This window comes from Bipolaris maydis (genome assembly GCF_028858645.1).
Source record: "Bipolaris maydis strain C4 unplaced genomic scaffold PSV08scaffold_4, whole genome shotgun sequence".
NCBI classification, from domain to species: domain Eukaryota; kingdom Fungi; phylum Ascomycota; class Dothideomycetes; order Pleosporales; family Pleosporaceae; genus Bipolaris; species Bipolaris maydis.
In genome coordinates this window covers 641,410-665,114 of record NW_027093860.1, presented here as the reverse complement: position 1 = coordinate 665,114, position 23,705 = coordinate 641,410, and the positions used below count along the sequence as shown (strand labels likewise).

General features: G+C 50.1%; 6 protein-coding genes and 1 non-coding gene across 7 annotated transcripts; 4 read left to right on the top strand and 3 right to left on the bottom strand.

Moving 5' to 3' along the window:
- Nucleotides 1–239: 239 nt before the first annotated feature.
- On the bottom strand, nt 240–345 carry PSV08DRAFT_t13. Its single transcript has one exon. It is a non-coding gene; the product is annotated as a tRNA-Lys (tRNA).
- Nucleotides 346–691: 346 nt separating this feature from the next.
- On the bottom strand, nt 692–2,196 carry PSV08DRAFT_281484 (uncharacterized protein). The gene has a single exon (XM_014223818.2). It carries the CDS (start codon nt 2,090–2,092, stop codon nt 1,166–1,168), a length of 927 nt encoding a protein of 308 aa, XP_014079293.2. The 5' UTR covers nt 2,093–2,196; the 3' UTR covers nt 692–1,165.
- Nucleotides 2,197–3,512: 1,316 nt separating this feature from the next.
- Nucleotides 3,513–5,192, top strand: PSV08DRAFT_281468 (Metallo-dependent phosphatase-like protein). Its single transcript, XM_014223815.1, has 2 exons — nt 3,513–4,210; nt 4,269–5,192. The coding sequence occupies exons 1-2, from the start codon at nt 3,767–3,769 to the stop codon at nt 4,815–4,817; spliced, it is 993 nt and encodes a 330-aa protein (XP_014079290.1). The 5' UTR covers nt 3,513–3,766; the 3' UTR covers nt 4,818–5,192.
- Nucleotides 5,193–10,761: 5,569 nt separating this feature from the next.
- Nucleotides 10,762–11,155, top strand: PSV08DRAFT_33409 (uncharacterized protein). Its single transcript, XM_014223813.2, has one exon. The coding sequence runs from the start codon at nt 10,801–10,803 to the stop codon at nt 11,062–11,064; it is 264 nt and encodes an 87-aa protein (XP_014079288.1). The 5' UTR covers nt 10,762–10,800; the 3' UTR covers nt 11,065–11,155.
- Nucleotides 11,156–14,165: 3,010 nt separating this feature from the next.
- PSV08DRAFT_281451 (HTH-23 domain-containing protein) lies at nt 14,166–14,416 on the bottom strand (the record flags this gene model as incomplete). The annotated part of the gene is made up of 1 exon (XM_066092556.1): nt 14,166–14,416. A coding segment is annotated over one exon (213 nt), but the record flags the coding sequence as incomplete, so codon positions are not given.
- Nucleotides 14,417–14,607: 191 nt separating this feature from the next.
- Nucleotides 14,608–15,509, top strand: PSV08DRAFT_387232 (uncharacterized protein; the record flags this gene model as incomplete). Its single annotated transcript, XM_014223812.2, has 2 exons — nt 14,608–14,999; nt 15,035–15,509. 2 exons carry the CDS (start codon nt 14,608–14,610, stop codon nt 15,507–15,509), a joined length of 867 nt encoding a protein of 288 aa, XP_014079287.2.
- Nucleotides 15,510–17,158: 1,649 nt separating this feature from the next.
- Nucleotides 17,159–18,674, top strand: PSV08DRAFT_176207 (uncharacterized protein; the record flags this gene model as incomplete). The annotated part of the gene is made up of 3 exons (XM_014223811.1): nt 17,159–17,564; nt 17,626–17,967; nt 18,022–18,674. 3 exons carry the CDS (start codon nt 17,159–17,161, stop codon nt 18,672–18,674), a joined length of 1,401 nt encoding a protein of 466 aa, XP_014079286.1.
- Nucleotides 18,675–23,705: the final 5,031 nt, after the last annotated feature.

The window sequence follows — 23,705 nt, the reverse complement described above, 5'->3', positions numbered from 1 at the left end:
CTTCCCTGTCCCGCTGTTCTATATACATACAACAAGCACTGGCGCCAAAATACATCATTTAAACACGAAAAAGATTCGCGTTAACTAATTCTTGTTGGGAAATGGACACTAAAAAAGAAGGGTGAGCAAGAAACAGGACACAGGAAAGGAGCTTGCTTGAGCAAGTAAGTAAGAAACAAAAAACAGAGAGCATAGCAGAAAGCGAAAAAAAAAAAAAAAAAAAAAAAAAAAAAAAAAAAAGCCCGACGTGGGGGTCGAACCCACAACCTTGAGATTTGAAACAATCGTGCCTTTGAGGGCGTGATAACTAAGAGTCTCACGCTCTACCGATTGAGCTAGCCGGGCGATTGATGAAGGTTTGCAAAGTAGTAATTAATATATACTGTATTTTTCTAGACAAAAAGAAGCCTACAAGAAATTCTGAGTTTAACGAATACTGCAGTTTTGTTGCGAAAGATTTTTCTTACTGATCTGACGGGAGTGGTGGGGCGCGCATCATGCCAAAAAGATGCTAGAACGCGGGGTAAGAGTAAAATCATAAGTTTATTTTTAAAACATCCTCGTATTGCGACTATTGCATCGTATCTGAGGGAGGACTTTTTGCCGCTAGAGCGAAGAGAGATATTGATAAATGTTATCACAGGAGTTATATATCGTTTCCCCCCCCTTCTTAATAAATGTTCGAATCCTACCTTGTTACGAATCATGCAGCGAACCAAAAACTTCGTTTCCCATAGTCTTCTTCTTCTTCCCTCCTCCTACCATCCATGAAATGTTTTACAAGACGAGAAAAACTTTCCTTGATTAAATCTGCCTATGATGTCGTGACCGGTCATTATGTAGGTTCTATATGTTTGCGCAAGAGTCTAGAGATTAAGGAAAACATCCCCAGGTGGCAGGCCTGGACGCCTAGCTAGAAAATCCAAGAAAAAAGATGGAGAAAGGAAAAACAATGCAGCAAATATGTGCTCAATCTCCCCATATGAGCGTGTGTGTAGGAAGCAATCCCCCTTAACCCTAGTGGGAAGGAACAAACAAAACTTCCTTTGCTCCCCTTTTCGTTCTCTGGTTTTTTTTTTACAATTGTGTGACATGGCTTTGCTAGAAAAAAAATCACCCTTCACTTTCCCTCTTTTGATTTGGTTCTTCCTCCTCTTGTGCTATACTATGAATCCATGAGATATTCATCCAGAGACGGATTTCTCCCATCTGGATTTCGCAGAATGCCCGCTTGATCTCGCCGTAATTGCTCGACCTCAGCCCTTAGCGCATCCCTCTCTTTCTCAATGGCCTGTATGTAATCAATTGCACTGGCTAAAATTGTCGCTTTGCTCGGTTTCGGTTGTCCAATTGCACGTGTTCCGTCATTTTGCCGAAGCAAAGGCACCGCTCTCCGTAATCTTTCGAGCTCCGAGTTGAGCCCTTCACGGTACTTGCGTTCGACCTGATTGTGCGGCTGGCGCCTTGATATCTGGCTTTTTAAAGTAGGCGACGTTGCAGCAAGTTGGCTGTCGGTGCTACTGCGGCTCATCCTCGGGCGACCCCGCTTCCTGGTTGGTCGTTTTGGTGTCGAAGACTCCGACGCTGATGCAGGCGACGATGGTGATTCGCGTTTTAGTGTGTGGGGACTTAGCGACGGGGAGACGGCTTGGTGTGTTGCGTCGCCTGAATGGGATGAGGAATGTGATGTTGTTGCCGTCGTTATCGGCGAGAAAGAATCGTGCTCGCCAGCTTGTGGTGGTGTGGGATGCATCGAGAAATCACCCCTATATTGCTCGAATTGCCCAAATTGTGGCTGATTATAAGTTTGCGGGTAAGGCTGTAGACGGCTCGAAGATGGCAGTATAGTCGCCGGTAACTTTGAGGCTGATGTCCTTTGGGACTTGGGCTGGTTATTCGAGGCGCCCTCGATAGATGTGGTCGGTTGACTGAAGAAGTTGTCCGAGTCGAAGAACGTGCTCAATGTGTAGTCGGGACCTGGATCGAAGACATCGCTGAGATATGGATTGTCAAAGTAATTCGAGTATGGCATGTTATCTGCTGGCGGAGTGTCTCCGGTATTGGATCCTCTCGTATTTCTGGGGGCATTCATCAGCTTAATGAAGTCGAGATTGATTGATGGTGTGGTGGGTATTCTAAAATAGCGTATGTGGTAAGTAGTGACTATCCGGGATTGAAGGATTAACGAGCTATGACAATGACAGTCGGGTCGGCATAACCAAACGTTTAATAAGAGAAAGATACGAGAACGTAATTGTATCGACGATTCGAGAACGGCACAGCCAATGAGGTGGGTAATTGTAGCTTGTGACCTGCCTGAAATTCAGGTCGTAGGCCAATCAATTTCCGGCGTAATGGTTCACTCGAGTGCGGACGCTTCGAGTAGCTGTAGGGTAATCCCAAAATCGCAAGGTACTTGTGGATCCATCCTTCAATTAATCATCGCAGACATGCCCAGCAAAAAGTCGGCTGCTTCCTTGATGCTTCGTAAAGCATGTACAGTGCATTCGAGCATCCAGATTCTGGAGAGATGCACATGTCGAATGATGAGCACCTCATCGGCATTGTCCGGTAACAAGAGCATCTCGTGCTGCGCTGGCCCAACGCTCCACTGAATCGGACAAGAGTCGTGTTCCGCGAGTCCTCCGAGACCGAGTTGCCGGAACCACTGATTCACGTCGCAAGGATGAAACATTTTCTTAGGCAAATAGTTCAACAACTGGTCATGGCGTTCGAGGCGCAGTTCTTTGAATGTGCTGCAGCAGCAATAGCAGCTGCGGAGCCCAATTGAAGGACATCGGCAGCTCTCACGGTCGAATTGTGATTTCGCGGCGCATGGCAGCAACCTTTTCAAGGTTGCTAATAAACCATGGTACGTAGTTTGTTCGTCAGATGTCGCTTACTGTAAGCATCCATGCGCAAGCGGCTGCTACATGATAGTAAGTAGAGGACGCGTCGTGTGCCTAGTCTTCTCTTAGTCACGGGAACGTCTAGACTAGCAATTGCTTGCTAAGAATTGCTCGTGCAAATGCAGAAGGAAAATCCACCAACACCCTGTGATGTCACAGTTTTGCGTCGCGTGGAAGCGGCTAGGCGCATATTGGGGACGCTCATTGTGGCGCCACATGGAGGGCTGTGGGTGTCAGCGGGTGTTTCCGTAGCTGTCAGTTGCAGGGACTGGAAATAGTCCGGGCATTGCAAGGAGAGTGGATTGGATATTTACATCGTCAAGATTCTCCGTTGTCTGTAGTAGGTGTGGATGCTGTCAGCTTGGTTGACGGGACGGCCGGACAGTTGGTGAAAATGGCGTGATACTGGTTCGATGCAACCCGATCGGGTAAACTTTTAGTCCCAAAGCCAGGATGACTAGGCGCCAGGACTCATGGCAATCCCAATCCCTGTGAACTGTGCATCTCGCTTTGTTGCTTCCGCACTATTAATCTTTTGCTTGGCTATGTCTGCTTTAGCCGTCCTGGCAGTTATGTAGCTCGTCGCCAACAAGATGGGCATTGCACGACTGTGTCAGGAACTTGGGCGCAAACACTCAACTCCGTACACTCGTCAGCCATGAACAAAAGAGAGAGCAGGGTATTCAGTCGTGTCCACCCGTGCTTTGCGCAGTAAAAGTAATGCTGTTACCTTAGTAGGGTACGCGAAGTGGGTTGGATGTTGATGCCTAGGTACGACTTCTCGAGGCTATTGCATCGCAACCCCGCGCCGTTCCTCGCCAGACCTCAAATCCCCAGGTTCCAGGCTCGTCTCCACCATGTCAACTACAATCACGTCTTCAGCACCAGCTCACATCAAAACTCGCTTTCTTATCATCTCTGATACCCACTCTGCCACTCCCTCACAGAATACCGCCGACAATGACACAGCCTTTCGTCCACCGCTTCCCAAAGCCGATGTACTTCTCCACTGCGGCGACTTGACCATGGTTGGTCACTTACCAGAGTATGAGGAAACCTTGAACATGCTCGAGGGTATCGATGCCGTTCTGAAGCTCGTTATTGCGGGTAACCACGATATTACTCTAGACGCGGACTATTATGGCAAAAAAGGCAGGTTTATGCATGGGACACAATATGACCAGGAAACATCGGCTAAAGCAAGAGAGTTGTGGACTGGCGGGCGAGCCAAACAGGCAGGTGTGACTTATCTCGACGAGGGAACACATGTATTTCAGTTGAAAAATGGAGCAAATCTGCGGGTAAAACGCCTATTTACCATGTCCGGACCCGCGTGCAACAGCTGACATCATTTCCAAGATCTATGCATCTCCCTATCAGCCGGAATTTTGCGGTTGGGCGTTTCCTTACAATCGAGATGAAGACCGTTACAATCCGTCCCACGAGTGCACGCCATATGCCAAACCTATCACCGAGAACCCCATTCCTGACTTCCCCAACATCGATGTCATGATGACCCATGGACCGCCTTTTGGTGTCTTGGACGTTACGCGAACCGGCGAGGTAGTTGGCTGCCAACATCTCCTACGGGCTGCTAGACGCTGTAGGCCACGTTTACATTGCTTTGGACACATACATGAAGGATGGGGTGCACAGAAGGTGCTGTGGAATAACGGCGAACTGGACGTCAAACCTGAGCAGTGCATCCAAAGAGCTGATACAATACATGTCGATGGTGGGAAGACCGCAAACGAGAGGGCAGCGACTGTGGATATCAGCCAGGGAAGCAGCACTGCAGTCGAGTTTGGAAAAGAAACTTTGATGGTTAATGCCAGCATCATGAATGTTCGGTATGACCCACGGAACGGACCATGGCTTGTGGATCTGGACCTTGAGAGAGCCAGTTGAGCTCGTTCGTTTAGCCTGTTGCTCACGTGTATGCCTTCTGGAGATATCATAAAGATCAAGCCTTTTGATACCCTGGTTCTACACATTGGTACAGAGAAAAGGAGCTTTTGGCTACGTTGGTTCAGGTGATCTTTGGATTGCATAGCCGCTACCTGTACTAAAGTAGCTTGTATAAATATACCGGATACCTACAGGCTGAGTTCAGCGCAGAATAGCTTGGCTACACAGGAGAGATTGTCAAAATTGCTTGGTGAGCAGTTTTAAATTGTGTGACAGTCAGTTCTTTGAATCCTATGCGTTGTCCATCCTAGAGTTAAAACATGCTTAGTCTCAGCTATAGAACTCTGTCAGTTAATAGATACTGTGCTTATATCACTCAATTCTTGCCTTTTTATTTCTAAGAATGAATAACCCCTAATCGCCTGCCAAATATACACACATACTTGCTATGTTCGAGTCCCAAATCCCCTCACCGCCATGCATTCTACAAGCAATTGATGTCAGCGTATAAACTTAGGTGATATTTTCGGAAACCATAACATCAACAGTCGTATCAATTATTTCTGCTCAGGCGAACATTCCCTGAATAATAGTACCGATTCTCTGCCCGCGGATATACCCACCTTGCTATTAGAATGGGAGGAAAAAGGGGGTGAGGACATCATATCTTTCAAAGCACCAACAATATATACAGTTGTACCGAAGTTAGTGAATGCATATGTACATGCCCCACCCCCTCATTCCTGTAGCCCTGGCCACTGTTTTATATGCAACTAGTCATGTCCTTCGGTCCGTTTGCTAATTCTATACCCATTAATTTAGTCAATGAGTATCGTTTTCAACTCAGAGTAGAGTTTGTCAACAATCAATAGAATCTCAATATGTGGATCCATTATGAATTGAATTGAATTGGTAGCTTTCCCAAAAAGACCAGGTTGAGTTGGATTTGTGATTTAGGTTGATTGTTGACAACTCGGTTAATTCATATAACGATTGAACCTGTGATCCTAACGAGTTCATGTCTCAACATTAACACAACCACTGCATACGTTGTGCCACATTGTGCAGAAGAATGCCGGGCATCTCGTCACATCAATTGAAAAAAATAGCTGTTGGAAAGGAGCAATTCGGGGGGCGCCTGGATTCGCAATTTGCTCTCTGTAGGAGACGGTAACTCCAATAGAAATACTCTGTGCTAAGCTCTGTACAAAACAGCTTAATCACGAAAGACATGGTAAAGAAGGGGCACTTGGATAAGTGTTATCCCGATGCACAATAGATTTTCATCAAACAACTGTATTGGCGAAGTTGAAATCAAGTGGTTTGGTTCGGCTGAGCAAAAGTGTTGTAATGACTTCTTATAAGGCATAGCGAACTTACAACGATTATAAAGCTTGGATTTTTACGTGGTATCACAAGGGTGAAAGGGAACTGAAATGATATCACAGCCTTTTTTTTCACATGCCAGCGTTTGTATGAGAAGCAGGAGTTGAAGGCGTAGTTTCTAGAATTATAAATATGGACGGGTTGGATGAGGGTAGGAGAAAATAACGGGTCTGTTAGAAGATTACAAAGGGGGGACAAGTAATATGATACATGTCTCATATATGCTCGTTCTGAGGTTTCAGCCTGGAAATGCGTGATTTGGAGGCAAGGAGAGAGAGAGAGGGGGGGAGGTAAGCGGCCTAGTTTTTCAAGAAGTGAGAATTGGGACGGTCTGCAATGTTGATTCCATAGGTGCAACGAGTGAAAATGAAGGGGCTGAGGGATAAAACAAGGTCTTTATACATGATAAGATTTTTTGGTGGAGAATAAAGTATATTTCGAATTTGTGCTGCTGAGCAACATGTGCATATGCATATGTATATGTATATGCACAAGCGGCAGTCCTGCAACCGATCAAGTTACAGAGTGTTACTTTGTCTACTGTATGAAAAAGAGTGAATGCAGATTTGAAACGATAAATCAGGAACATACATACAGTGAAGATAAACCATACTGCTATTGACAGATCACCTACCATCCCTTCGCTTCAACCCGCAAAGCGTCTGTCACAGGAACCACCGTGCTTCGTACGACACTCCCTACAGACAGGCGAAACAAGGCAGTGCGTCACCACTGTAAGCCCTGGGCTTCCCCCATCCCACATGCCCCCAAGGGAGCCGCTTGTAGATATGTAGGACGTCAAAGTATTCACTTCACTCATAACATCCCTTTGCTTCTTTCTCTGTTCCTCGCCCTACCCAACTCCCCTAAAAAAACAAAAAAAATAGAAAACAACAACAAAAACAGACAGAAAAAAAAAGCACACGCCCCCGCCCCCCAAACACCTCCGAATCAAGCCATCTCCCTCCCCCCTCTCCCCCCTTCAATCAGGCTACTCTAGAATCCACAACCCAAAACACCCCACCAACCTCCTTAAACCCCCTCCTCCCCCCCTTCCAATCCCATGTCCTCGCATACACTCCCCAATCGAGACATCCAACCGCCATCACCGGAAGCGCGCTGTGGTGCTGTGACCGCATTCCACGGTGGGTGTGGGGGGGGGGGGGGGGGGGGGGGGTACGGGAAACGCCGTGTGGTGTCGAATGGCGTGCGGAGGAGGTGTTCTCCGAGCGAAGTGGCGCGGCGAGTAAGGTGGTAGTACATAGTGTAAGTAAGCCTTGCGGTGACATGTGCCTTGTAGTTAGTAGCTGTGCGCCTTGTAAGTCGGGGAGGAGGGCATGTGCGGTCTGGTGGCGAGTGCGAGTGCCGGGCTTGACTAGTTAGTGTGTGTGGTTGCTAAGTTAGACGTTGTGCTAGTACTCTCTAGTTAGGGAGGGGGTGGGTTGAGTGACAACATAGGGGGAAAGGGTAGGGCTTCTAGAAAACGAGTAGTACGAAGGTTAGTACATAACATATTGTGGCGGTAGTTGCAGTGGGGCATCGAATGTCATTTCTCGATGCTATTTGAGTCAGAATGTTCTTTTGAGCTGAGTGACTATAGTATTATCATGGCGGTTGTCAAGAGCTTTCGTGGCCTGTCGTTCACATCTTTGCCACAATGAACTGAGAAGAAGTTTGCCCCCCCCTTTTTTTTCTCCTCGTTTGCCTCGTAGTAGGTCCTTTTCCATCAGGAGAGATTGACAGAGATTGACCGCCTTTGCTCGCCCTTTTTCAGTGGGCCACGTTTTCTTATCGCTAGACCAACAAAAAAACCCTGAATCGTAGCCTAGGGAAAAGCTGACAGGACGACAAGTGCCGTTTCTTCTTGCCTTGCGCATTATCCATTTTCACTTTGCAAATTGAAAATACGCAATCCGTCTGTATGCTCTTTTTTAAAACACATTCGGCGTCATACGCCATCGTATTCGCGTGACGTTGGTATGATGACCTTCTGTGCTCCACCGACGCAGAGAGCGAGAGAGAGCATATTATGCATTTCGCTGCTATGCTACCGTTCTCTCACTGTCGGTGAGATACAAAATGACATTTCATGTTTCATGTAACGGAGAGAGTCGTTCACATGTCATCAATACATTGGAAACCAAAGGGCATCAATGCTTGGTCATACTTACCTCAGCAACTTACGAAGGTTGCGTGATCTCGGTGTGCGAACACAATCGAACCCCCACTCATTCTTTTGTCGACAGCATGCGTTCTCGGACATTTTTTGTGCCCCCTCCCACATCCCCTTCCCTTATGCTTATTTTGCATCCTTGCACGTTTGGAGTTGTGATGTGTTTGTGGGGCCCGTCGCAAGTTTGCCAGTAGTACCATCTTGTACTACATACACACACTCGTATACGCACTAAGATTCTGCATGCATCTTTTCCATCGCGGCCATCGGCGGAGTCGGAGTCGTCGTGGCCCTGCATTAACTTTGTTATGCGAGGGGTCCCCTCCCCCTTGTGGGCTCGCTCTAAGTATTGGCCGAACACTCTATGTGCGGATACCCTTGGGACGATCCACAATGTTGGGAATGTCACTTCTGCCTATTCTGCCTATGTTGTCTGACCACAGTTTATTGAATCTTACTTTATGCACCGTATTTTGTCTTCTCCTTGAGCTGAGGAATTACACCGGTGACCTCCTGTCGCAGAACGGATGTACTTCCTTTTTGACTCGCTATGCATTTTGAAAACGAGCGGTCATAGGGATCATCGCCCGATATTAAAGAGCCGGCGATGAGCGGTTCTGCCGATCGAGATGCCAAGCCAAAGGGGTGTGACCGACAACAAACTAGTGAAACCCCGCATCTTATTTCCTTGTTTGTTGTAGATCGATGGTTACGACAGTAATTCCACTGCTAATATTGGTGAATTTTCTTAACCGGCTTGCTGGAAGCAGTGCGTTCCGAGAATGTTATGGCAAGATTTTCTTTTTTACTTTTTTTTGCCGTTACAAAGTTTCCGCCTTGCTGATGGGGCGAGCAGATTGGAACGTCGACTATAGCAATTGGAGAACGGAGATGAAAAACCATGCTCCGAGTGAGAATCATGGTGTTGTGGGGCCTGTAAGACACCCCCATCGACGACATAGGCACTGGGCTAGCTATATGAGTGGGCTATGCCAAATACAGCAATACGAGCGATTTCTAGGACTTGGACGCAACTGCGACCTCAGCTCAGGTCGCGGGCCCAGATCGGAGGCTTTACTGGTAGGTCGGGATAATTAGCCGACCTCAGGAACGGGTCGCGAGCAATCCATCTTTGTTATAATAAGACCAAAGAAGAGTTAAAGTGTACGGTGGTAGGGCAGTGCCGTAAGTAAGCACATGCTTCTGCGATTGTTCGTTGAGACCCCTGACCGGCCGGTGAGCCAGGGTTCAAGGTACCGTCTGCCGAGTCAGCTAAAGATGTGCATATGTACGGTTAGAACAAAAGAGAACTGCCGGATGGCTATCGCAAACCTTGATTCCATGGAGAAGGCGTTGGACAAGCTAAGGTGCTTTAGTGTTGTCGCCGGTGAAAAAAGGCCATGTCATTGCATATCATTGTATGGCGATGCATGACCAGAAGCGAAAATCCCTATCAATGGCACGGAGTCGAGCAAGGTGCCGAAGAGTCATAGCTCAACGACGGCTTGTACTCTGTATGTAGGAACAGCAAGTGAGGCTGCTTGGACATTTTTCCTTTCCGGTTTGGCAGACCTGAACCCCCCACATGCACCAGAGGTATGCAACCGCTGTCCAAGATGACCAAACTTTATTTGTAACACAAGCCACAGTGGGGCTTTGGACCAAAGTGCTATTGGAGGTGGATACACGGAGAAGACTGGGTTGATCGTATGTGAGTACATAGTTACATGAGCATGTATGTGCTAGTAAGTACTTGAGTAAGTACGTATATAACAGATAATTACGTGGGACATGTGACGATTTGCAGGGCGTAGGGCGGTTAGTCAGGGTCGAACGTTGGGCAAACGGTCAGCTTAGAAGCGCGCTTAGACGGAGGATAACGAAGATGAGGACGATTAGGGTTAGGCAATACTTTGGCCACTGAATCCTGAAGATCAGCGATTGGGTTCTGGTGAAGCGGACACTATCCGGCGGAATGCTGATCTCCAGAGTCCTGGAATGAGCGTATACCTGACAGAGTGGCACATGTCCCCAAGCCAGAGTTTCAACTATAGGCGAAGCCAAGACACGTAAGCCTTTTTGTCGTACGTGTATGTGCGCGGATACGCGATATGTGAATTAGTGCATTGGGAAGGAATGATGATGCAGAGCAGTCATTTCGCGACTCGACAAGTATGGGGTGCAAGTTCGTTGGTGATTGTCACGTCTGATGAGCGTTTAACGCAAAACCAAACAGGAACTTTCCAAGCGATGTACTGGTATACATGGGTATGTTTCGTTAGTTCAGTTTTTGTGCCGCCCATCGGCCCGAAATATCCATTTGATCTAAACCTGTTTTGGATGGTATAGTGCCATCCACCAAGCTCTTCCCCTATCCTCACATATCCTCACAATCACAGAATTTTCTCTTTGTATCCAGCAATAATGGACGAACCAGCCATCGAAGCTCGCCAACCCAAACGAAAACAACTAAGCCGAGACCAGCGTCTACAGATCCATACATTACGGCAAGCAAGGTTCACTTATAAGCAGATTGCTACGCAGCTTAACGTCACTTACCGATCAGTTCAATACGCGCTTTCTGTGCCAGTCACCCCACAGAAAAGATCAGGTAGACCGCCAGCGCTATCACCTAAGCAGATAACAGAGCTTATTACCTTTATCAGGTCGTCCAAAGAAACCCGCTAGATGTGCTAGATAACGCTGTCTATAGTATTTCAACACTGGGGTGTTGGCTACATCGCGATCACAAACGCCCTCCGAAACGCCGGTTTCCATCGAAGATCTGCCTGTATCAAACCACCCATCAATATAGTAAATCGGGCGGCGCGCCTCCGTTGGGCGCAGGAGCATGTTCACTGGACGCGAGCTTAGTGGGATAACGTCCTCTGGTCGGATGAGACGTACATCCGTGGGCGACGGCTCAATGGGATATATATCACGCGTACAGCTGGGGAGCGGATAGAGGAGACATGCGTCGTGACAAAGATCAAACGACAGAAGGGTATTATGTTTTGGGGCAGCTTTATTGGTAGCAATAAAGGTCCAATATATCTATAGGATCCAGATGAAGGCACAATTAATGCTATACGATACTGTACAAGAATCGTGCCACGCGTTGAGCTATTTAAACGCCAGAGACCAGCGCTAATATTTATGCACGATAACGCTCCATCCCATAGAGCTATCTTAACAAGAAATGAGCTACAGCTGCGAGGGATTACAACTATGGCTTGGCCTGCTTACTCGCCAGATTTGAACCCCATTGAATCAGTGTAGGCGAGGATGAAGGAGATTGTTGATGGATATATTGAGCTTGGGCAGCAGCTAACTAATTGGGAGCTCATGGAGGTAATGCTAGAGGCCTGGGAGCAAATTTCAACACAGTATCTAGATAACATAGTAAATAGTATGGGGAGGCGATGTGAAGCTGTAATTGCTGCTGAGGGTGGCCCAACTCCATACTAGTAATCAAACCATCCCATCTCTAGTTAGCTGATTACACCCCTGCCTAGCTTATCAAAAAACTGAACTAACGAAACATACCCATGTATACCAGTACGGTTACGACTGACTTGACTGGGGGCATGTATCGTATCGGTAATACATGCTTCAAGATTTGCCCGTCTTTGGGGATGTTTGGCCCAAGCGTTTTAGGGCGACAGATCCCGGTCTGGCGATTACTCTCCATATACTGCAACGATGAACCGCCAGACATGTCGCCACGCCGGTAGCCGGAGGATGACGGAGGATGGAGGAAGTTGCCAGGTCCCAGGGGAAGGGTCGTATGCTTGGGCCTGCATATGTTAACGAGGCTTACCGGGCTTTTTGCGTTTATGTAGATAAACACGTACCAAGACGGACCAAGGTAGGGGATGTGTGCCTGAAACAGGGTCTTTGTAATACAGAGGGCTGCTAGGGTTTGGGCGATGTTGTGCGAAGCAGGGATAGTGTAAGCGAAGCATAAGCAAAGAGGAGAGCACGGAGTGAGCGAAACGTGGAGGCGAGTGCAGATATCACGCCGTCAAGCTTGGGGTCATGTCCGCAGGGCTGGCGTAGTGAGCGTCTCTAGATGACGAACTCTGGGGATCGGCTTGGTTGTTGTAAAGTGCTGAGCAGGGTCAAGGGTTGAAGGGTGTTTGGGGTTGCTTGTAGAGCGAGAAATGGGGAGGGTGGCACGTGGCAGGTTGTTGATGCACCGGGCAGCTATGTTCTTTTGGGCCTGTCACCGAGGCATATCGTGGATCTGAGGGCGACGGCGGAAGAGGCAGTGATGGAGCGAGATGGGGCGTGGGGCATGTGGTGGAGGATTGGGTGATGATGTGACGCTGGTGTGAGAGAGGATACGACAGCTGGCAGGTGCGAGACGGCGCTCGGTGCAGCAATGGTCGTGGCAGTGTGCTGAGGGTGGAGAGTCAGTAGAGGCGAGCAAGGCGTGGTCGGTCGCTTGTTAGCTGGGTGTGGTGAAAAAGGACACTGTACACACTATGTAGATTGGTATAGGGTGCTTGGTAGGTAGGAACGTGGCAGCATGGTGGCGCCCCCACTCGACAAGCGCCTGCGAACAGTGTGCCGGTGCACAGTTGCAAAAGCAAGTATAGCAGCAGCAACGGTTGGCGACGGCGACACATACGGCCCAGCCAATCAGTCGGGGAGCAGTGGCCGAGGACGAGTAAGTAAGTAGTCTACGGAGGTGCCTTTCAAAAGTATTGTCTGCCAAGAATAATCTAGCCGATGTACGGCCGCCTTAGCCGAGGCTTGTCTCTCCCCTCTATGTACTCATTGCCACCTTGTAGCTCAATGATCTTTTGAATGTGTATAAGGATTCGCTCAATCCAGGCTTGGATCTTAAGTTGCGAGAGATCTCTCCAGCAGTTCTGCCAGACTCTGACTGCCTCAGCCCTTGACTGTGGAGCTCCTTTCTTCGTAGTCTCTCTTTTCATATAGAACCAGCATGGCTCAATACAGTTACAGTCTGGCGAGTTACCACACCAGAGTAGTCTCTCAACGTCGTGCAGGCGATAGATCACACTCTGGTAGTGGTGGGCGTGGCTAGGTGCCTTATCCTCCATTACAACAGTCTGAGGTCTATCTTGGAGGCATTCTTTGGCGAAAGGAATCAGCTTTGGGATCAGAACGCAGGTCTGATATCTCCACCAGTCTATGCCACCTCCAGACGTGCGCACCAGCTTGCCTGTCTTCTCTGTCCATCTCCATTGAGGCTTTCTGCCACGCTTATTACGTAGCCCTATCCTCCTCATAGACTCTAACAGCTCCCACTCCTCTCTCTGTAGAGGCTCAAGCTCAGCGTTCAGCTGCTCAATCCGACGAGCAGCATCCTCTTTCTCTGCCTTTGTCTCTGGCTGATAGACATGGCATGGACCTTTCTTGTCGTACGAGAAGCAGCCCCAGAACATGAACTCAGAGTATCCCTTCCACCTCTCACGGATGCAGCTCTTGACTACTCTCTCGTCTGCCTTTCTCCAGACTCTGTAGCCCCCACGTCGGTGGTTAATCACCACTGACGTCTCGTCTGTCCAGATGACATTCTTCCAGTCCTCCAACGTCCAGTCCTTATGCTCTAATGCCCACTTAAGACGAGCACTCCTCATCTCCTGTGTCAACCCAGGCTTCCTCGTTGGCTTGGTCTTCCTGTATCCTGCTGCTCTTAACACCCTCCAGACGGTAGAGGCAGAGATTTCGACTCCTTGGAGACTGAGCCCACCAGCAAGGTCAGCACAGCTCTTCTCTCGTCCATATCTATCGTGTCGTACTTGTTGGAATATCTGCTCCTTCACCTCCTCTGCCTGCTTAGCAGGTCTACCAGTCTTTGGAGCATCCTGAACGTGGTGTGGAAGAATCTTAATAGGAAGTTCGTTTGGCTCAAAGCCTGCAGCAATAGCTCTACTATAGATACGATCAACAGTACGAGGGTGAACACCAGTTAGCGCAGCAACTTGTGACGTATTCTTGCCAATAGGAGGTGACTTCAACGCGATTACTAAGGTACGGGTATATATATCAGTATAAGGAGCCATAGTAAGAAGATAACTACGTAGTAGCAGGTAGGCTGATCAAACAGCTCCTCAGCTCAAAGGTGGGAGTTGCGCCAAGAAGAGTTGCGCCGAATCGCCGAGATTAGCGTCAGACAATACTTTTGAAAGGCACCTCCGTACTACTTACTACATAGAGTGTGGCGGCGTGAGATGTCGTCGGTCGGTCGCTCCTGCCATGGGCCGCTTGCTGCTGCTGCCACTGCCACTGCCACTGGCTGCAACTGGCAGGCGCGCATCGCGAACCCCCAAGGCACGGAAGTCGCGACTAAGCGAGCGGCCAAGGACGGCGAGCGGCCAGGGGGGGAAGGCACCACCCACCACGGCCACGGCCAACGCCAACACCAACCCCAACTGCACTGAGGCCGTTCACCAGCGCCTCTCGCCTGCGAGTGCCCGCCCACACCAGCCTACTGATCGTGCGCCCTCGACGCCCAGCGCCCTCCATCGATCGGTTGAAGTGCGGAGCGTTTCAGATACAACTACACTCACTACACACCCATTTAGCCAAAATGCACACAGTGGCCGCACTAGTGCCCTGCTGCTGTATCTCTGCAGCTGCGCAAGCCAGTGTGCCGACATGAGCTAGACTGAGGCAATACCAGAGACCTGGTCCAAAGGAAGGCAAGGAGAAAAAAAGCTTCGAGCACCCTATGCCCTCGCTCCGCCGTCATGAACAGGCGACATGACAAGGACAGGGTGCTCGCCGACGTCGCCCTTGGCTGCTCCAGCTGCTACTTACCAGAATATCACGACCTCCGAGGCCAGCAGACAGACTGCCCAGGCGATACCCTCCGCGCCTCACCAACCAACCACCCTTGCCCCCCACCTGGTGGCGGTACGATAGATGCCGCACAGATGGCGAGAGAAAAATCGAGACGCTTCAGAAGGACCGAAAGGATTTTGTATCAGATCGCGACTCCCACGTGCAATCGCCAGGCTTGGACTACCGGCCGCGCTATTGGAGTGCAGGTCATGCATCAAGACCATAGCCACAGCGCCGGGTCAGGCCTCGCGCGCATTAATCGACCACTGGCCCTCACCACGTACTCGAATCCACTTGCGAGACTTGGCCAGTGACATCCACACCCCGGACCAGCCCTTGTGCAACCCGGCTGTGGAAACGCTGGCTGTCCTTAATCACCATGACGCGACTGGACAAGACTCGAGCTTCGCCAGGGCCTGCTAGCGAGATGAACAATGTGGAGAAGGACGCGCTGTCGCAGCCAATTTGTCGCAGACGCTAGCATACCATGACGCCGCCAGCAGTTCACGTCGGCCTTATCCCTGCGGCCACGCACCTTGCAGCGCCTCGACACCTCCAGCCAGTGTCGGGGGATCATCGCAGCGGGCATTCGCTACCGACCATGTCACGTCACTACCCTCTTGCCAGAGCCACACATGCTCTCATTTGCGCAAACCAAACTCTCCGGCCCTGGAGCCTGCGTCAGCTCCTTCTGTGGGCACAAGGCACGTCGGCCCTGTCTCCATCCGGCTCAGAGCCCTCCTCTCGTCCTCGTCATCTGAGATCCCAGCCAGCCCTAGCTAGCTCAACCACCACCACCACTACCTCTTTGCCCCCCTCCCCCTCCTCAACGTTCGCGTGCACATAGCCTTTCTAAATTAACCTCACGTAGCCTGTCTATATGCTTGACGGATTGATGGCTCTTGCAGTGCGCCGCCATGAATACGGCCCTTATATAGCATCGGACCCAACGACACATTATCGTATAGTTTGCTCCACTAGGCCTATGTAGGAGATTATCGTGGCTTGAGCACACCCCTCCAAGCGTCACAAATACAAGTGGGTGGATCACGCCGCCGCTGACGCTAGGCGGCTACCGCTGGCTGTCATCGCATCACACCGTCGAGACATGACAGGCAAGAGTGTCCCAAGCACCACACAAGTCCAAAGGGGTCCGAGAGCCAACAGGTCATGACGCTTGGACTCTAGCCCTCGTCCGTCTTCACACCCTTCCATCCATACCCGCACATCACTTGGCTCATGCAGGCCCACCAACAGCAACCTGGCCTCACAAAGATGATCTTGTGCTTGTGAGGAAGGAGGGCTGTTGAACCCTGTGAAATCCTTTGGTGCAAAAAAAGGCGCCCTAACGCAGCAGTCCTGTCGCGTAGTAGCGTCGTCGACATACCTCGCCACTTTTAATCATCCACGCATTCAACCAAACAGCTTCGTCTAAATTTCTATATGCGGACCCTACTTGTCCTGGGTCGTATGCAGCCATTGCTTTTGGCGCCCTGTCTACTCTGAACATTTCAATACACCCCCGCTGAGGCACAGCTTGCTGTACAAACGACTAACTGCCAAACTACCCGTCACTTATTAGTGTCAGTGCGCAACTGCTTCATCCTCGCTTTCCTACCACGTCGTTTTATTTGTCCAGGCCCTTGACTATTCTTCGTTCTCGGCCCCGGCCTGTCAGTGCGTTTACGAAAGTATTGATTAGATCAGGATTCCCATGGCTCGGTAGATCAGCAAGTGTCCCGCCAACTACTCCCGCAGACCAGATCGTAGTGCCGGCTCCAACGTTTGAGAAGTCGCTTTGCCCTACCTTCCAGGTATGTATCGCCGTTTAGCTCCCTTTCCAACAATCTCCTGTTGTGGGGCCCTTGCTGAACTTTAAACATTTGATGCTTATATCCTTAGGTCCTTCAATGCGCCACCAGGTTTTGGGCACTGACACTCGGGTCTTGCGACAATATTACACATGGCTGTAGTTACAGAACGCCGCGCAAAGAAAACGGTATCTCGACTCGAACACTCGTTGCTTTTACAACCTGTTCAAGACGCCATGCCCTTCAACCCCTCGAACCAAACTCCTGGGTTTAATCACTCCCATGCCCCCGAGACCACCACCACCATCACACCAAGCCCCACAGAACGAACCGAGCCCTTCCAAGGTAGCCTAACTAGCCAGGAACCTACTGCTCAACCTCACACCAACGCGAGCAAGAAAAGACGCTCTCCCAAAACCAAAGCAGCTGGAGAGCTTCGCAAGTCCACCTCGACTCCACACATGCGTCACCTAGCCCTTGCCAACCCCGGCGACCTGTCGCCAACAAGCAACAAACCGCGCAACAAGCTGGGCTATCATCGAACTTCGGTTGCATGTGGTCAGTCTATGAAGCTTCGTGCTGCTAACGAGATCATGACAACTGACTAGTAGTCAAACAGGACATTGCAGAAGGCGCAAGATTCGATGCCTGCTAGCACCCGATGATCGTCATGGCCGCTGTTCAAACTGCATTCGACTGAAGAAGGAATGTAACTTTTATCCAGTCGAGCACAACGCCGACATGCCACAGTCGCAATCTATCTCGTCCAAATCAAACAGCGCAGTGCAGCCAGCCACACCGGTTTCTACCTCACCCAGGCACCCTCTTTCCGCTTCTGGAGATGCAATGGGCGACTTCAGAACGCCCTTCTCAGGGCCACCTTCAGCGCCGCAACCTCTAAGCTATGGCTACCCCATGGAACTCGAAAACGACCCACATCACGCGCCTGGCTCCAACGGTCGTAAGTATCATGCGACAGCTCCGCTCCCTCTCCACGACACGCTAACGACTGTAGTAGCCGTGCAACAGCCTTCATATCCTTACCCACCCCCTATAGATACTCAATGGCCGCCAACCAACAGCTTCTTGCCGTCTTCTACCGTAGCTGAAAGTCCATCATGGCGACATTCGCCTTCAACGGTGAACTCTGCATACGGAAGTGAATCCAACGTTTCAGGTGGACATACTCCTGCTGCCATGAGCACAAGCTCCACCATGTCCTACGGTCCTCAAGATGGACACTGGGGGCAACAGCCCTCATTCCAACCACCGGCTCGTTCAATGTCTTACGGAAACATTGAGGGTCTTCCACAGCAGTATCCTGGTCAGGGACTGGGCATTCAAAACGATAATTATCGGCGAACCTCTCCATATCCTTTTCCTGCAACGATAGACACAAACCCTGCTACGATACATGCGACTACACTGAGTAGTTCGGGCCCCGCACCCCTTTCTGCGCCTGTGGTTCCAAATCATTCTTACTATCCGCCAACGTGGACTTCATACGACACGATGCCAAGCCATGGCGCGCCAATACCCTCGTCTGCACGATCGATGAGCGCGCATTGGTTTGCAGAGCCGGGACACTTGGATCGCGTACAAGAAGAGGCAACACCCCCGGTTGGATTTGGCCAGGCAGGCTTACCGCAATTCTACTCGGCATCTTGAAGCGCTTTTGCACCTCTCGGAGGCTCTCACTAGTTTGGCCAAGATTCGTCGCAACACAGACACCATGGGTTCAAGACTCACACGTACATACAAGACGCATATTTCAGACCCGTTTCTCAGGATTGAATTGATGCATAAGACTTGATCAGTTTTGCTACTGCATGTCTTTTGTTGGTACAAGAGCAGTTTATTTAAGGAGTTACAAGGCGCGATCGCATGATTGGATCCGATATGATCCAGTTATTCTGCTTTTTCCAACGGCTCAGCAACAGTTGCGTGGGCCCGTGGCATTGGTGCATTGCAGTTCTTGATAGACGGTTGATTTGTTTTTTTCCACCGTTCATCCAGCATTTGCTTGACAAGGCCAGTCTTTTGATTTTTTTTTTCACGTTTAGCGCTTTCATCAGACATTTTGGGTACCCATTTCAGCCTGTCAAATTTTGTATAAATAGCACGAATTAGACCGCCGCCATCTGGACCGGCAGGGTTGGGGGCTCGTGTATGACGCTTGTAGCACGCGCATACAATCGGAGACCCCAAATACAAGTTAACGCTACCTCACCGCTAGAGTACCTCGGCAGATGAATGAGGCCATGGTTTTTTTTTTCACTTTTGCCATCGTCTGCTGCAAGGGAATGATACGTTACTTTCCATGGTTTGGTTGGTTGGATGGATGGAAGTTCAGTGCGCAGTCTGATGTCGAAGTTCCCATAAGCTGATTTCCAAGGGTCCCAAGGTATGTACTCCGTATTGTACATGGCCAAAAACGTTTCGAACGGAGCTTACTCTCACGGCGCCCACTTTTTTCTATCTTACCAGAACAAGGCATATCCGTGCCAGATTGGGTCGTTGGTGGCCTCGGTTTCGGATACGTTTTTTATTAGAGCTGTAGCATGTTTCTTCCAATAGCCTAACAACCGATGGCTATCCGAGATGCAACCACGCACGCTAACGGTTGGCATTTGTTTAGCGACCATGGAGTTGGAGGCATAGTTGAATCCAGGCATGATTTGATTTGTCGCATGAACTTGCCTAGATGTATGGCTAACGTCCTTCCTTTTCTGCTAATGGATCAGGTGTATACGTGTGTACGTATGAAGTACTCTGTACACATGCCAATCTGTCCATCTGTAACACAAGGTGTGCGGATCACGGGCCGACTTGTTGCCAAACGAGCGGTGGACAGGATATGGCATAGAATTTGCAAAGTGAAAGCACTGACGTTTAGGCTGTTTTAATCATCATCATCGTCATCGTCATCGTCATCGTCATCAGCATCAGCATCAGCATCGCTGCCACCGGTACCTGCGTATAATGATACGGAAGATGAAGCAAGGCGCTATTACCTCGGCTCTGCTCAAGGTGTAATTTTAATGTGGTTTCGTAGGGCGAAACCGGTATTACTATACAGAAGGGGAGTAACCTTGCTTGCAGCAGAGAATAGTGGCAATTGGATGAGATTGCACAACTGACGCCCAGGCCCTTCAGTGTTGTCGTGGCTGGCTCATCAAACGGACGGAATAGTTACGCACAAGTTTCCCGGGCCCTCGGTTATTGCAAAAAAGAGAGCTAGCAATAACGACAAGGTAGAGCAGCTATTTTTGCCCACTTCATTGCTCTTCTCCACGCCCTCTTTGGCCGACAAACACACGGACGCTGTCGGCTCGACTCCACAGTCGCCCGTGATCCTTCAAATTCCGGAGCTCGCGACCATGTTGCTGTGTCGTGTTGGTGGTTGATGGTGCGGAGGCGAACGGAGATTGCCTTTTGCTCATATCCTCCGTTCCCTTGGACTTGGTGGGAATTTTTTCTTTCCTTTTCCCGCTACCACGCAGCCGGGAAGGAGGCCCATCGACATTGCGCCGGCAAGGCGCTTGCACTTGAGCGGGTTTCGACTACAGATCACGCCTGCTAATCAGTGGTATCGTGTGAATCATGCATTATCAAAGAAGTCGAGGAAAAAAGCCTCGGTTGCTGATGATCCTCTCGGCCGTGTTACTGCAAGTAGCTTGGGGTGTGAAGCAGGCGGAGCGACTCCGACTAGGCGGATAAGCAGCTGTGGGCTTGATGGGACTTTGTTACGAAAGGATGCAACTCTTTTTGCTTATTCCCAGCCAGCTGCTACTGCAGGATTCTCTTCCTTGGACCTGGTGCAGAGCGGGTCCAGAGGACCTGTACTGGTGAAGGGTCTGCATCTGCATGTGGAGAGGGTGCGTCGAATCACTAGCTCGCAGCGTAGTGGATATGCAGGAGTCGTATCGGGCATAGCCAAGTGCGTGCGCTTGTGTTGCAACTGTGTAAGAAAACTGGTACCGGGGCCGTGGAAGCACACAGCCGTTGCTGAAGGGTTCTGGTAGCTGCCAGGCAACGAACTCATGGTGCCGTCTGCACAGATTAATGATGGTGCATAGGCCGCCGCCATCGTAGCATGCAGCCCTATGCGCGGACGGACGACATGTTCGCTGAAGACTGTGCCAAGGACAGCAGCAATAATGGTGGCACAGCGTGTTGGGTCCTCTGGTAAGCCTGTCATGCTTGTCTCCAAACAGCTAAGCGCTGCGCTGTGTCTGTGGGTTTTTGCTCCTCGTTAGACCCAGATTGTGCATCCAGTCCAGCCCCCTGTCCATCCAGCGCCCCCCCCCCCCCCCCAATCCATCATCCATCCATTCATCCAACCATCCATCATTGTCTTTGCTCTCCGCTCCGGCCTCGCCGCACACACCACCAAGCTGTCATCGATTTGGACGTGAATCGACAATGACAACGTCACTAGTGCCACAAAGGCCGGCCGTTGCCGTGTGACAGTTCATCGGCTCGTGGACCCTGCAATGCAAATGGAAGGTTACAACGCCTATCGCAGTCGTCCCTCTCTCAACCTCGACCTTGTTCGTCAGGCCAACCAACCATATGCACGGGGATATGTATTGCTCCTCCGTTATCACCTCGCCGTTCTGCTCAAGCACGCAGCGCACCAACAAGTTTGTGACCGCGACGACTCATCACGTCACTCCCCCCAAGACCAAGTCGCGTCTCATGCCGCATACATGAACCCTGTCAGATCCGCCTGTCCGTGTCTCTTGCCAGCCGCCCTGACGCGCTCCGTACCTCCCGTTCCGTCTCGTCAAGACTCCACCATGGCCCATGAGGGCGCGGTGTCCATTGTGTAGTGGTACGTATTATGTACGCAATCAACTTGACCCATTTCAGCCCTTTGAAATGACATGCCTTTTGGCCTTGTTTAACCGCGCGCAAAATAATCCCAACCCACAAACCCAACAAATCGGAACGCCATGCAACCACTGCTTACCATGTCTAATCTCTACACCAATGAAGCCCCCTCCCAACCTTTTTGTCTAAACACCCAAAACACTTTACAGTACATGCAAGCAAGGCAGCGTGACCTCAAAGGCATGCGCTCCTGTCTCCACTACGCTGCAAACGCCACCGCTTGCTTTACATTAGCCGTCAATCTTCCAATCCTTCCACCCGACCCGGGCAGGAAATCCGAACCACGCCACAAACCCACTTGCATCTGACAAACAACGCGCATGTGAATCCAAACACAGGAAGCAAAACATGCGACCGTCTGTATCCGCTCAACTGACAGGCGCCGTGACGCGCAATCGATCCTATTCGCCCTGGCATACATGACGGCGTTTGTTTCTCCATACCACCATATCTGTCCTTCTCTCTTTCTCGCTCAAAATTTATCTCTGGGTATCTCGACAGGCTTTTGTGTTGGTGCGAGCGCGTATTGGTGATCGGTAAGGCAGTACGCGTGCGTACCACCAGGAATACAAGGTTTGACAAAACACACGCTACTACCCCGTCATCTAGGCCTTGGTCTCCTTACACAAGCAGTGCGTTCGTGCCTTTGTAAGTACTTACGTGTGGAGTACTTGCATACGTCCGTCTGTCGATACCATTTGCATTCACATACCCATCTTTTTTGAAGCATAGGTCCCGCCTGTCTGTCTTTGACTGGCATCCGCGGCTGATGATGTGCATACGGGATTTCTCCCACCGGTCCGCGGGACCATGGCAAGTGGAGAGAGGGAGGGGTACGAGAGGTATGTGGGGGGTGGTAAAAAGAGAAAAGGACCAAATGAGCGACACACCGCAAGTCATCCGAGCTTTTTTTTGGTCTTTACTACCTCTAACTCGGAGTCGGAACACTGGGTTGTGGAGCCAGGCCCCCCCTCTTCCTCCAGACCAGCCCCCTCGTTGCTCCTTCATCCACTTCACTTGCATTAGCGTCTTCCCCATTATTTTTTGCTTCTTCCTTTGCATCTCCACTCTTCCTTCCCTGCGTACTTCTTTCTTATGCTCTTTTGGGCCACCATGGCAATTGTGTAATGAGGACGTTGGATAAACGGTCCGAGGACGAAAGAAGAAAACAAAAAACAAATAAAAAACTCCCAAGAAAACACCAAGAAAAAAAAGGTGATCTAAGGAAATTTTCTATTGCTTTCGGTCATTTTTTTTCCCACGTATACTACTCTTCATGCATACTGTCACATTTCTCTTTCCATTTCTCTCTGACACACGCACTCTCTCCTCCCGAAATCACCCACCACACTCAACCCAAGAAAGATGTCACACGCCCAAAAATAAAAAAACCCCCCGCCTGTCTACTTCCGCCCACCCTCCCAAAACACCCAAGGAAGCATACAACCGGCCCACCACTCACCACTTTCTTGGCAAGAGACCCCCTTCCCCCCCAACCCCATGCAACAACCCCATCTAACTCCTTAATCGGTGTTTCCCCCCATAACCCCTTGTCCCAGTCGATACCTACTCTTCCCCAGACCTTAGTTTGTGTCGTGTATCAAAAGCCGCTCTACGTTACGTACGTACGTATCGAAGTAAGAGGTAGGTAGGTTAGAGGAGGTGTGAGTGGGGAATGTGGATTATACTTCATGTACGACATCAGACACGGACCCCCTCCCCCCCCTCCTCCAATCCCCACTCTCGTACTGAGAGGCGTCTGGAAGGGACATGGGGTGTTCCCTTTGTTCTGGGTTGGTCAGT

Excerpts from the sequence above, each read along its gene's own strand:
- PSV08DRAFT_281468 (XM_014223815.1), top strand. The coding sequence starts at position 3,767 with ATGTCAACTACAATCACGTCTTCAGCACCAGCTCACATCAAAACTCGC. Across the intron at positions 4,211-4,268 it reads AAAATGGAGCAAATCTGCGG|ATCTATGCATCTCCCTATCA; the intron begins GTAAAACGCCTA and ends ATCATTTCCAAG.
- PSV08DRAFT_33409 (XM_014223813.2), top strand. The coding sequence starts at position 10,801 with ATGGACGAACCAGCCATCGAAGCTCGCCAACCCAAACGAAAACAACTA.
- PSV08DRAFT_281484 (XM_014223818.2), bottom strand. The coding sequence starts at position 2,092 with ATGAATGCCCCCAGAAATACGAGAGGATCCAATACCGGAGACACTCCG.